Genomic DNA, 13,641 nt, shown 5'->3' with positions numbered 1-13,641 from the left:
GAACACTTGCCATCGCTTGTAGTTGGGCTTGCCGGGGAAAGTTGACTTTAAAGTGGAGCCTCAGCGTTAAATTCTTCTTTTCCATTTCTTCTGCCACTTTCCCCGCTCCCTCTTGGCCTGCGGCCAGGGGCATTTGCTGCTGCTTGTAATCTGTTGAGAACCGCCCCTATGAATGGGTAAGAAGAAACTGTCTCCCTGCATGGTGCATGGGCTGGGCCCTCTTTTTTTTTTAATTCACAAGGTGAGTGAGTCATGCTGAAGGTAAGCGTTTTTTCTTCCTGTCTAGAGTGATTCAAGCAGCGGAGGTGATAAAACCACCTGAGGGGGGGGGGAGAGAACAGGCACAGGGGAACAGTCCGCAGCTGCAACTCCCCCAGCCCGATCCTCCAGCATTTTGGTTAGAACCGTGTTGGACTGGAGAACCTTGTTGGAGGACGTAGTCCTGATTTCCCTGGAATGGCTCCACACTGGCTGGTAACTGTGAGCTGCCTCCTTGCTGCCTCTCTCCGCTTTCCTGCAGCTGTTGGAACTCAACGAAGAGAAGGTAAGGCTTTGCAAGCACAAGTAGCGTCATCCTGCTTGGGAATGGATTCCCTTTAACGACAGGTTTTTCTCCTCCCTTTCCCTTTTTGGCCTTCCTCAGGGGGGTTCTCCAAGCTGCTGCATAACCACTTGATGTGCAAGAGCAAGAGAACAAACTTCTCTCCTTTCTGTGTATGTAGAACTTCCCCGGCGCTGGGCAGAAAAGCTTTTCAGGGCAGTGGAGATCTGGCTGGCTGGGCAAGTGCTTCATAAGTTGCAATTCTTTCCCCAGGCCTTGGTCCCCCTTTCGCCTCCAGCCATACTTACACCAGCTCACCTTGGAGGTAGATGGGAAAGCATGCACTGTTGTTGCTTAGCAACTGCATGCTGACTTTCTTATTCCCTGTGCCTTGGTTGGATGGTTGGGCTGTAGCATCCAATAGGAAGGCTAGTTAGCAACCAAGATAAGTGTTCCATGCATCCAATAGGTATGTCAGAGTAGACATGGTTCATATGCAGAAATGAGTTGTGGGTGGGTGTTGTTCTCTGTAGCAAACACATAATACATTGCATTTCTTCATTCCTAAAGTTAATTTAGAGTATAGATCATCTAGGGATCTTTAAACATAGTATGCTTTGTTTGCCCCCCCCCCCCATTGTTTGACATTTTATACCTTTTCTGTACTTTTTCAATGCTAGACAATTCAAGACAGGGGGAGGGAAACATCATTTATCAATTGTTAAAGGAGTTTTAAGAGCTCATGCTGAAGACAGAAATTCATTTGGGGGGGCCTATCAAACAAGCATATGCAATTTGTGTGTGTACTTAAACAGCATTCAAAGTGTTCTCTCCACAAAGATCTTTTGTACGTTAACATGCTTCCTGTGGTGCGGTTCACTCAGCACTGAGCCGAGCCAGGGTGTCTTCAGAGCTTCTTAACACTTTCATAATAAATTAAGAGGTCCCCAACCCTTTGGGGCCTGTGGGCACCTACATGGTTCATATGCAGAAATGAGTTGTGGGTGGGTGTTGTTCTCTGTAGCAAACACATAATACATTGCATTTCTTCATTCCTAAAGTTAATTTAGAGTATAGATCATCTAGGGATCTTTAAACATAGTATGCTTTGTTTGCCCCCCCCCCCCATTGTTTGACATTTTATACCTTTTCTGTACTTTTTCAATGCTAGACAATACAAGACAGTGGGAGGGAAACATCATTTATCAATTGTTAAAGGAGTTTTAAGAGCTCATGCCGAAGGCAGAAATTCATTTGGGGGGCCCTATCAAACAAGCATATGCAATTTGTGTGTGTACTTAAACAGCATTCAAAGTGTTCTCTCCACAAAGATCTTTTGTACGTTAACATGCTTCCTGTGGTGCAGTTCACTCAGGACTGAGCTGAGCCAGGGTGTCTTCAGAGCTGCGTGACACTTTCATAATAAATTAAGGGGTCCCCAAACCTTTGGGGCCTGTGGGCACCTTTGGGATTTTGAAGGGTGGTGATGAGCACCATCCCAAAATGGCTTTCAAAGACGGTGGGTCTGAATGGAACACATTCCTCCTTGCATCTCCTGGAAAGAAGGAAAGCCTGAAAAGGAAATGGAATTAAATGCTGACTAAGGTGCTTAACCCAAGGTGCTTACCACTCCTCTGGTCCCCTGGTAGAAAACCCTTTCATTTGAATGAGGAACCCCAGTGTACCCTCCTGTTAATTCTCCTATAGCTGGGGGGTTCATTTTTGAAGTGCGGGCTTGTGCAATTTTGCCCAGGTGACTATGATGCACCATTATACAAGTAAATCCACTATGTGAAAGTGGGGGAGGACTGCCATAAAAATGGATCCCTCAGTGCAGTCTTATATAACAACCCTGATCATCCCCTGAACATCCAAGTTTATTTCAAACTCCGCCATCTTGCCACTTAAAGATAAGCTGTGCTTCAAGGAGTGAGACCTTGTGCCTAAGTGACCCAGGAACACATACAAATCAGATACATTTGCCAACCCTGGGATGGGAAAACCCTGGAGATCTGGGGGTAGAGTTTCAGGAGGGATCTCAGCAGGATATAATGCCATAAAGTCCCCCCTCCACAGCAGCCATTTTCTCTTGGGGAAATGGGTTTTGTAATCTGGAGATCAGTTTCAATTCCAGGACATTTCCAGGTCCCACCTAGGGTTGCCAAGTCTTACCTTCGGGGGGGGGGAACTCCCGGCCCTCCCCGGGAGTTCACCCGGAAGTGACATCATCACGTCAGGGATGTTGGGGGCGGGGCCAGTATCATTTGAGGGGAAACCATAGAGTTTTCCCTCGAATGACAGAGCGTCCCCCCACAACGTGCCAGATGCGATGACATCACCTCTGGGTGATGTCATCATGCTGGGCACGTCTCCGTGCTCCTGGCACTTTGGGGATGGGTTTCCCCCCGGCCGACCCAATTAGCGGGGGTTTCCCTGCCCCCCCGGGGCACCTTGCAACCCTAACCCCACCTGGAGAAATATGTATCTTAGAGGAACAAGAACATTTTACCAGTGCAGAAGTCTGCAATCCCAGAGGTGAACCCCAGGTAGAGATTAAATTTTTCTGGACATTTTGAAGCCATGGAAACTTATTTTTTCATTGTTTTAAAACCTGAAAATTTACTGAAACATATCCAACACTTACTTATGAGGTCTAAACTTATTTAACGTTTTAACAACAGAACATGTTTCATGTTTATGTTAATTAGTGTGAAATTGTAGTGTTCATCATATTTGTGCAATTTAAAAGGATTACTGCCTGCGCATTCTTTGAGCAAAACTGCAGATACAGCCAATACTAGAGAGAGAATTGTGAATGGATGTCCCCTGTGCTACAATAGCATATGCGAAGCTGGACAAAAACAGTTATACACTGACAAGATTAGCTGTATATTTTGCTAGCAAGTTAAACTTTATAACATTGAACTGATCAATAGTGTGTTCTCACATACATTATAGCTCATTAATTATGGAAAAAATCAGCCACATTTAAAGAATAAATTGATGCAGGAATTATCATTAAATAATCCTGTAGATTTTTACATTAAAAATCTTCATATTACACATTCTGGATGAGTAAGAGCTTATCTCAAAAAAAGCATTTCCTAGGAGTTTTCTTCAGTGCTATTTTTTTTCTTTGGAACTTTTTAGAGGGGGAAACTTTTAAAGAAATCTGAGTGTTTTGTGGGCCTTCATTTCATGGTATTCCACCTTTCCACACTATAAATTAATATAACTTTCACATCTATTTTACTATCTTGGTTTCCATTGAAGAAATCTGGGAAACATGTAGTTTGTTCACGGTCCTGAGAATTCCCTGCTACAAATGGCTATACACACACTAATACTCTAGATGTGACAGAAGTAAGGTTCTGAAAGCGAGAATGACTGTTAAATTAGTTTAAGTGAGGAATACAGAATGAACTCCCAAGTAAGATTTATCAGCTTCTTAATTTCCTGGACTTATAAATAGGCCACAGCATTTAAAAACTGCAAAGTGTAATCAGAAAAAAAGAAGACTAGCCAAATGATAACATTAAATTGGGGCCCCCACTGTAGTGAAATAAACTTGGATTCATTAAAACCACTCTCGTCCCTCAGAACATAGTGGAATGTACAACATGGATTGCCTGGCTAGTATGTTTTTGAGAAACTTGAGTGAAAAGATCAGGTAGGCCTGAGGGAAACAGTGCTGGCTGGTGCCCAGTGGGGCTTGTAGGCCAGGGCAGCAAATGGTGGGCGGAGCCAGAGCAAGTTAACTCTAATTTTGTCCCCATCCTTGTCCCTTCAAGCGCACCAATAAGTTTCTTAACATATAAATGAACTTAAGAAGAATCTCTTCCCTTGGTGTGTGGTCATATTTGATTGTATTAAGGGGAATACGGTGCAGCCTCCACCACTCGTTCCAACTATGTTATCTTACATTAAGATTCATTCCAGAGAGAGAGAGCAGACCTAGGGGTAAACTAGCACTATGAGCCCATGTCTAGATCCCACATGCTCCACCTCCTCCCATACATTAGCACAGAAGTGTATATGCCTCCAAGTTATCAACTGAAACTGGGCATGTTTTTATTTTAATTTATTAAAATGCTTGACATTCAAATTATGTGACTTAGATGGTTTACAAACAACTATACAGACATTAGAACATCGATTTAAGAAACATTGCTGTCAAACAAAAGAACCAAGCCAATGGATAATGCTTATGGAGTGCTCTCTGTTCAGTGTTTTGGGATCTGGTCTGATGGTTTTTCCTTCTGTCTTCTCCCTTTTTTACCTGCCCTTTTTACCTACCTCATGTAGGTGAAGTTAGCTCGGAATTCTTTCTGGTTTCCAAACCATTTGAATGTCTTATGGTTAAGATCTGGAATTTCTTCAATCAGCTGTTATCCTATGGACAGCATTGCTAATTCATTGAGCCTGTCTTAGGACATGGTAGGGTTGCCAAGTCTAATCTACTTACCGGCGGGGGAGCATCGCCGGGCTCCGGGAGCTCTCGTCCGACGTGTGTGTGTGCGCATGCCACCAGCATGTCCTGGAAGTGACGCGCTACGTCGATCACGTTGGGGGCGTGGCCCCTATCATCAGACGGAAAACCATCAAGTTTTCCCTCCGATGATCGGGGCCACGCCCCCAACATGATCGACGTGGTTGCGTCACCTCTGGTGATGCAGCCACACTGCCCTTTGGGAGGTGAGTTCCAAAGCGGGGGTTTACCCGCTACCCGCCCCCACTTGGCAGCCCTAGGACATGGTATTTCTCAGGAAAGAGTTTATTCTTTTCAGAGCAAAGAATGCTCACTCTGCTTCTGCTGTTGTCACTGGAGCAGTCACTGTGATTCTCAATAACTTCATTGTTCCTGCAAAAACATGTCTCCAGGTCCTTGTCCAGAAGTGTCTTTGGTAGGGTTGAAGCATCCTTGATATTGGTGGAGCTCTTGCCCATTTTGCAAGACAGAAAGCTCTGTCTTCGGCTTCCGTTATATATATTATACCATGGGGTAGGTTTCTACTGCTTTCGGCAGAGGTTGTTTTAGGTTGTATCAACTTGATTACGTATTTTGTATTATTGTATGCTTCCTGTGTGTAACTCTGCCATACAATAAATAAATATGTTTTAGGAATTTCAAATTATGTGCTTCAAACAAACTACTCTGTACCAATGTTGTACATAGTAGATGTTCAGTGAATTCAAATCATTTTTTGGTTTGTGAAATCATATCACAAACTTCTGCTGCAAATTGATCTAGGGTTTCCTTGCTTTTTGACGCCAGGCAGCTGAGATTGGTCAGACAGCTCAGAGATCAAGAATAGAATCTCTGACTGCCTTGATACAAAATTAGAGAGAGCTACCCTGATTGCTACGAAATCATTGGCTTTTTTCTGGAGTTAACTGTAGATAATATCCCCATTAGGCATTATTCTATGGAACAGGGACATAAAGTAAAAGAATTCCCCATCTTTTTCCATGAGTCACATGACTCCTTTGGTCTCACTGACAGCAGTCGGATCAAATTCCAGGCTCTTGGTTCCTTAAAGTATTCAATGAGTTCCAGTATCCTCTCAAATACCACATTCCTTCTTCAGATATTAAAGTTCCAGCATGTCTGGGATGACCTTGGAGATGATCTTTTTTTCCTGAATGTGTAAAAATAAGACCTAGAAATGTCTGCAAAGAACACACTCACATCCTTGGTTTGGGATGCTGCTTGTTGTCTTATTAAGTTATTGTCAGATTCATCTAGTGGGCATAGTTCATTTCAGTATGCATCCTGGATCCTCTTTTGGACTCCTCCGTGCTGTCCACACCAGGGCTTCCTCTAAGCTGTAGAGTCTTGTGAGCAAAAATTCTACTTTGTGAGCGACTGGCATTAAAGTTGTGAGCGAGCGATTTGACTGCTGCATAAATTAGTTTGCTCCGGAACCATCCTTCCTGAGTGAGGACAAAAATGTGTGAGCCGAAGGCTAAAAAACTGTGAGCAGGCTCACACTAACTCAGCTTAGAGGGAGCACTGGTCCACACATCACAATTGCTCCATCATCACCCTGAGCAATGAGTGTCTGCTTGGCAGCTTCTGTGGAGAACACTTCCTCCAGATCCTAACATACAACTGTGGCAGTTGTCTCAGCACAAGAATCCAGCAACTGTGTGAATATGTAGAAGTGTCCCACTGTTGAGACTTCACCACTGATGTAGCAGGAAATCGGTAAAAACAGAGCATTTATGCATCTGTGGTTCCATCAGCCTCAATGGCCACAAACTGAATACTTTTCAATTCCTGACTAATATGATTCTGGCTACTGTGAACATGCATTCAAGCGGTTCATTGTGAACAGTCTTTGAAAGACCTCTAAATACCGTGGCATGGTGAAGGTGAAGCTCCATGACAGAATCAGGTTTTTTTTAAAAAAATAAATCATAAACTTTATTGAAGTTCAAACAATACATCGATAAATCATAGCGCACATTCATGTAGTTAACCTCATTCATTAATCACAAGTACATTTACAGCTCCCTATTCAAAATAAGCATGTGCTAGCTTTTAAACTCATGTGGTTCAATCAGTCATTATGTTTGTTAGGTGCTATGACCCCATTTGAAAGAAGACCATGATTACTAATCCACTATTGTACCCATGTGAGATGTCGATAATGCCAGAGAATCCTACGATCAAACACGAAATAGTAAGAATGAAAGAGAAGAAGAGATCCAGTGGGAAAGACTAACATTAGGAAAAGACCAACGTGCGATACAAAGAATTATGTGGTTGACAATCTTGCGTAAGGATATAATCTAGAAACGAAAACCATTTTGCATCAAAGTTGGATTGCTTTGGGTATATTTCTGATCTCCGAATCAGTTGACGCAACCAGGTTCATTGGGCCTCTGAATACATCTAGATGTACTGAATCATCAATCTCGTCATAGCCACAAAGTGCCAGTTCAAATGCACCACAGACTCTTATGTAATGTATTCTAGTTATCCTTTCTGACATGTATGTGATAGACTGTGTTGATCAGCAATGTTGACACTGCCTAACATTGCCAGTTGCAGACACTTGTCCGTCTGACTTGCACATTCCTCATGTTCTTTGTCTTTTCCTTTTTTCATGTCAATCGTGACAGCATAGGTCTATGTCTTCTCACTCCCAAAGAGCAAACAGGGAGATGTTCTGCTTAGCCACTACTTTCTTTCTCCATAACAGGCTCTGTTGAATCCCCATGACCAACCCTTTCCTTTCACTCTCACAGTTTGTTCAACGTGTCGATCTGTACAGTCAGGCCCAAGTTCTTTGACATGGTACTTTTCAGCCAAAAGTCTTGAAAAGCAGTTGGCAGTAGTGCATCTACAGTATTCATCTTCTTGGTTAACTCTGGATAAGCATCCAGAAACAAGACAGAAAAGGAAGTAAGAACACAGTTCCAAACAACAAGCCCCATGGTTTTCAGTGGGACCCAATAATAGAAAGAAAGCACTATTAAGCCCAGCAAGACAAGACATCTATGGAAACATGAATAGAATTGTGTCATAAGTCCCTTTCTAGATGTGACTTTAATTCTGTGTATCTTAATGTCAGTAAACATGCAATTTGCATATCTACAATTGGTCAATTTGCAAAGGAATCTAGCACAGCAGCCATTTTGTGGAGCTGCCGACTACTTTTTCTCCAAATGCCAAAAGTTGCCCACGGGCACAACAAGGTTGGGGACCTTAGCCTGTGCAAAGTTTTCGAGGGTGACATTGTCAAGGACAGGGGTTCTGTCACACTACCTCATCTGATTTAGCATGAAGCAAATCCAGTTGTGTGACCCATCTTCTTCATGGCTACACGATGCAATTATTATCAAGGCAGGGCTTCTGCAACACCAGTGGGAATGAACTTTGAAATAACATTCATTTTACCTGTGCCTCATAAACAAAGGGGCCTCTAATTGCTTACTTCATTAAAAATCAATCTGCTTTACTTCAGATGTTACAGATGCATTGGGGTGCAAGTTAGCATTAAACGGCAACCCAATTGTGTCTGATGACTTTGACTGCTCTGGTTAGTAAATGCATTAATCCTTCTGCCTCAATGAACAAAGTGGAAAGCACTGACCCAAGAACACTTCTCTCGTAAAGACCAGAAGTTGCCTGCCAAGGTAATAGGCGCTCAGAGTAGCAATCTGGCATGTTGATTGTTCAGTGCCAAGTCCCAGTTATACATTGTCCATGAAATAGAATAAAGTTGACACATACTTTGAAATCTGTGCACATTTCAGACGCTTACTGAAGATCCTGCTGATATGGTTGCCAACACTGGCTTGAGAAATTCCTGGAGATTTCGGGGTGGAGCCTGGGGAAAATATTCAGTGGGGTATACTACCATAAAGCCTACCATCCAAAGTAGCTGCTTTCACCAGGGGAACTGATTCCTGTAGACTGGGGATCCGTTGTAATTCTAGGTGAATTCCAGGAGGACCCACCTGGAGGATGGCGGCCCAAACTTCTGACCTGCCTCTGTGATGAAAGAGCTAGAGCAAGAAGGCAAGTCCCTTGCCTAGCAATACCAGGACATGGGAAGGACTGGGCCTAGTCTGATAACACCTGCTCAGGCTCCTGGGAGAGAAAGAAATAAGACACACAGCATCAAACTGTGCAAAGGGCGCAGGCAGTTTAGGCCTGGTATAAATACTAGGAGACTGCCTGTAGGTTTGTCAGCCCTGTGCTAGCTTCTCCTGTGTTGACTTCCCTTCTTGGTGAACACCCAAAAGTGATGTCACAGCCCCCTCCAATTTAGGAATTTCCTCAATCCCAATGCTAAAGACCATAGAGATTGGGGAAATCCCTAGACCATTGCAGTTAGTCACTCAAAAGTGACATTCACAGCATCAGCAACCCCCCCCCCCCCAATTTCCTCCAGCTTCTCAGTTGAGCTAGTGCAGCTAACGGAGAGTGGGGGTGGGAGCTTGCCCTCCACAGGTGGGCAACTGGCAACCCTACCTTACTCTTTGGGTTTGTCTGGTTGGCACAGCTGTGCATTCTGTTGGCTGCATTTTAGCTTTACAACTTCAGGCCGCTGACATAAGGACGTTAGAGTCTAGATGCAGGGGAAACTGCACCAGGCCCCAGTAGGGTTGTGTGCTCCAGGTCAAGCCTGGAGGTCTCCTGGAATTATACTACATAGATAAGTTCCCATGGAGAATATGGTAGGTTCAGAGGTTGGACTCTACGGTATAATGTCCCTGCTGAGTTCCCCTCCCTCTCCATCCTCCCCAGGTTCTGCCCCCCAAATCTCCAGGAATTTCTCAACAGAGTTTGGATTTCAATATCACCTAGGGTTGCCAGCCCCCAGGTGGGGCCCTGGGGATCTCCCGCTTTTACCACTGATCCCCAGCTGACAGAGATCAGCTCCCCTGGAGAAAATGGCCGCTTTGAAGGGTGGACTCTGTGGCATTGTACCATGCTGAGGCCCCTCCCCAAACCCCGTCCTCTCCTGGCTTCAACCCCAAAGTCTCCAGGTATTTTCCAGCCCAGACCTGGCAACCCTGATATCACCTCAAGCCCGATATAAAGTCAGTTCATGGATTCAGCAGCCTGATCAAAAGAAGAGAAAAATAAGTATTTGAAAGTGAGAACCAGCCCTTCAGCCATGTTTGCATAGATAGGATAATCTTGGTAGTTGGGAAACTGGTGTGCTTATTTAGTTGTATCTCATCCCCAAAATGTTGAAAGGTATCTGTGTGTGAAAACAGCACTGTTTGTAACAGTCATGGCTTTTTGGTGCAGTGAAGGTGTGAGGGTAAATTTATAAGGGCTTTGTTTCAATCTGCACAGGAGATATAGTCTAGCATTAGCAGGGGTCATTTCCTGTGGGAGCACACAGGAGCGGAGCTCCGGCAGTAAGGAGCCCAGGGGGCTGGCACATGCAACAAGCCCCGCCGCCTGCTCCCAGCAGCGCTCACTTGGGCCACGAGGAGCAAGTATCAGCCAGGTAAGTTGCAGAGCCCCCCCCCTGGGCCCACCTTCAGATACAAGTTCTCTCTCCTCTGTGAGGACAGATCTACGTGTTCCCCCACCCCCCATAGCTAGCAATGCCAAACAGGACCGTGGCACCTTTAAGACCAAGTTTTATTTAGGTACAAGCTCTCCCTCCTCTGTGAGGACAGATCTGCACATTCCCTCCCCCCATAGGTAGCAATCCAAAACAGTCCAGTGGAGCCTGAGTGGTGGGTGTTGCCTTCGGACACACTTCCGGTGATGTCAGGGGGTGTGGCATATGCAAATAAGTTATCCTAACTGTTCTCTTATATTTTCCTGTGTTGAAGATGTGGTTGTTCAGCTGTTGGTGCAATGTGCTTTGGAGTCACAGGGCAAAACCCCCTCAGCTGTGTGCTTTAAAGGCTGAGCACAGAGCAGTATCGAGTCCCCCTGTGTATGCGCCATTTTACTTAGAAGACACCCCCCCCTGTTAGGCATTGAGAATCCCATTCAGGAAGCTTCATGAAGGAACGCAACAGGCAAAAAACAGCATCAGGAAAAGTGTGAAATTACCTTGTTAAAAACATACCATTACATGCATAATTATCATGATATAATTGCCTCCAAAACCTCTTCTGACACCCGCAAGAAGTTGAAAAAGTGGAATGGAATCAAACTGTGATTGGGTGATGTAATCTCCCAAGTGGTTGAGTTTTGGGTTTGAAAATTGCCATGTAGAGCTAATTATATGTATTGGTTAATGTAATCAGCAATCTTTGCCATATTAGGGTATTTAGTTTAGGGGAAATAAATGGGCAAGTTGTATCAGGCATCGTTTCTGAGGGGGCGAGGAAATCAATGGGACATTCCACTTTATCAGGGGCCTATGGGATGGAATATCCCTCCATACCAAAAAATCCCCTGCACATAGAAAACAAGCATGTTAGAGAGTGAACTGGTTTAGAATCCTTTCTCCCAAAATCTAGTTTTTGAGGCAAGGATATTCACTTATTTGAACTACAATGGCTTGCCTGCTATATATTTAGAAGCTCAAACCACTGTTTGGTTCTGAAATATGATTAGCACAAACTATGGTTCAAGTTTGCTGTCTGAAGATCTATGGCTTAAAACCATCTTGAAACAAATAGAAGGAAGGCAGACCACACACACACACACACCCTTCCCAGTTCCATGTGCTCTTTCCTGGCTTATGTTAAGAAATAATATTAATGGATGCAAACTTTTTGCCTTAGATTTGAGCTTAAAAGCCAAGCTCAAATGCATCTCCTGTATCAGCTTTTGAACAATGAATATCCACAGATTTCATACATACGATACACAAGAGGTTGTTGTTGTTCAGTCGCACAATCGAGTCCGACTCTTTGCGACCCCATGGACCAGATCACGCCAGGCCTTCCGGTCTTCCGCCGTCCTCTGAAGTTTGCTCAATTTCATGTTCGTTGCATCTATGACACTGTCTAACCATCTCATCCTTTGCCGTCCCCGTCTTCTTTGACCTTCAATCTTTCCCAGCATCAGGGTCTTCTCCAGTGAGGGCTCCCTTCTCATTGGGTGGCCAAAGTAGCTGAAACTTTCCCCCCACAAAATGCAAACCCAGATCCATTCTGCTTAGGTTGAGAGGTTTTCAGTCAGCAAAGGATTCTGGGAGCTATGTCAAGCATCAATAACGTGTCTTTCCCTGGACAATAAGCTGCTATCAGCTGATTCAGACTTTTTGGATGAGGATGGTGGTGGTATGTGATGATGGAGACGGCAAGGGACGAACAGACGTGGCTTGCCATTGCCTGCCTTTGGGTGATGGAGAATGCTGTCAAGTCACAGCCAACGTATGGTGACCCCATAGGGTTTTCGTGGCAAGGGACGAACAGAGGTGGCTTGCCATTGCCTGCCTTTGTGTAGCAACCCTGGGCTTCCTTGGTAGTCTCCCATCCAAATACTTACCAGGGCTGACACTACTCAGCTTCTGAGATCTGACAAGGTCAGGATAGCCCTGGCCATCCAGGTCAGCTTAGTGGTGGTCTTCAGGGTGGTCACTGCTCTTCATATCCATTACCTCAGTAACCAGAATGATATATAATGTGTCATGATATGTGTCTCATTCACGTATCACATTTTAACGTGTTTTTTTAGGGGAGGGGCTGTGGCTCAGTGGTAGAGCCTCTGTTTGGCATGCAGAAGGTCCCAGGTTCAATCCCTAGCATCGCCAGTTAAAAAATTCAGGTCATCGCGATGTGAGTCACTTCCTGAGACTGCAGAGAGCTGCTGCTGGTCTGAGTGGACAATGCTGACCTTGATGGACCAATGGTCTGATTCAATATAAGGCAGCTTCATGTGTGTTCATGCATGCGACATGACATTACCGAGTTATTATTCTATATGTTGCAAAAAGTGGTGAAGGAGCTTCATTTCCAGCAAAAGCCCCTCAATGCACAGTTTGAGGAGAGGCTGTGGTTCAGTGGTAGAGCCTCTACTCACTATCCAGAGGTCCCAGGTTCAATTCCTGGCATCTCCAGTTGAAGGATTTGGCAGTAGATGATGTGAAAGACCCCTGCCGGAGATCCTGGAGAGCCGCTGCCAGTCTGAATAGACAATACTGACTTTGATGGATGCACGGTCTGATTCTGTATAAGGCAGCTTCATGTGTGCTGTGCAAAATCAGCCTTATTTCCTTTCTTTTGCCCTCTTTGCTTTGACCGCTGCCTTGCATAAAAGGTAAAGGTAAAGGTTCCCTTGCTCGAAAGCCAGTCGAATCCGACTCTAGGGTTGTGGTGCTCATCTCCGTTTCAAAGCCGAAGAGCCTGCGCTGTCCGAAGACGTTTCCGTGGTCATGTGGCCGGCATGACTAAACACCAAGGCGCACGGAACGCTGTTCCCTTCCCACTGAAGTGGTACCTATTTATCTACTTGCAATTTCTTGCTTTCGAACTGCTAGGTTGGCAGGAGCTGGAACTAGAGACGGGAGCTCACTCTTTTCCGTGGTCATGTGGCCGGCATGACTAAACACCAAGGCGCACGGAACGCTGTTCCCTTCCCACTGAAGTGGTACCTATTTATCTACTTGCAATTTCTTGCTTTCGAACTGCTAGGTTGGCAGGAGCTAGAACTAGAGACGGGA

General features: G+C 44.8%; 1 protein-coding gene across 1 annotated transcript in view; it reads left to right on the top strand.

Annotated features, from left to right (window-relative positions):
* Positions 1-456: 456 nt before the first annotated feature.
* LAMC2 (laminin subunit gamma 2) overlaps positions 457-13,641 on the top strand; it is a gene marked incomplete at its 3' end in the record, with an annotated part of 52,464 nt that continues 39,279 nt past the window's right edge. Inside the window, exon 1 of the mRNA XM_015423843.1 lies at positions 457-544. Within this exon, the coding sequence (XP_015279329.1) occupies positions 457-544 (88 nt within the window). The remainder of the gene's footprint in view (positions 545-13,641) is intronic.

Source organism: Gekko japonicus, unplaced genomic scaffold, assembly GCF_001447785.1.
Source record: "Gekko japonicus isolate JY-2015 unplaced genomic scaffold, Gekko_japonicus_V1.1 scaffold281, whole genome shotgun sequence".
NCBI classification, from domain to species: Eukaryota; Metazoa; Chordata; class Lepidosauria; order Squamata; family Gekkonidae; genus Gekko; species Gekko japonicus.
This window is presented reverse-complemented; position numbering and strand designations above follow the sequence as displayed.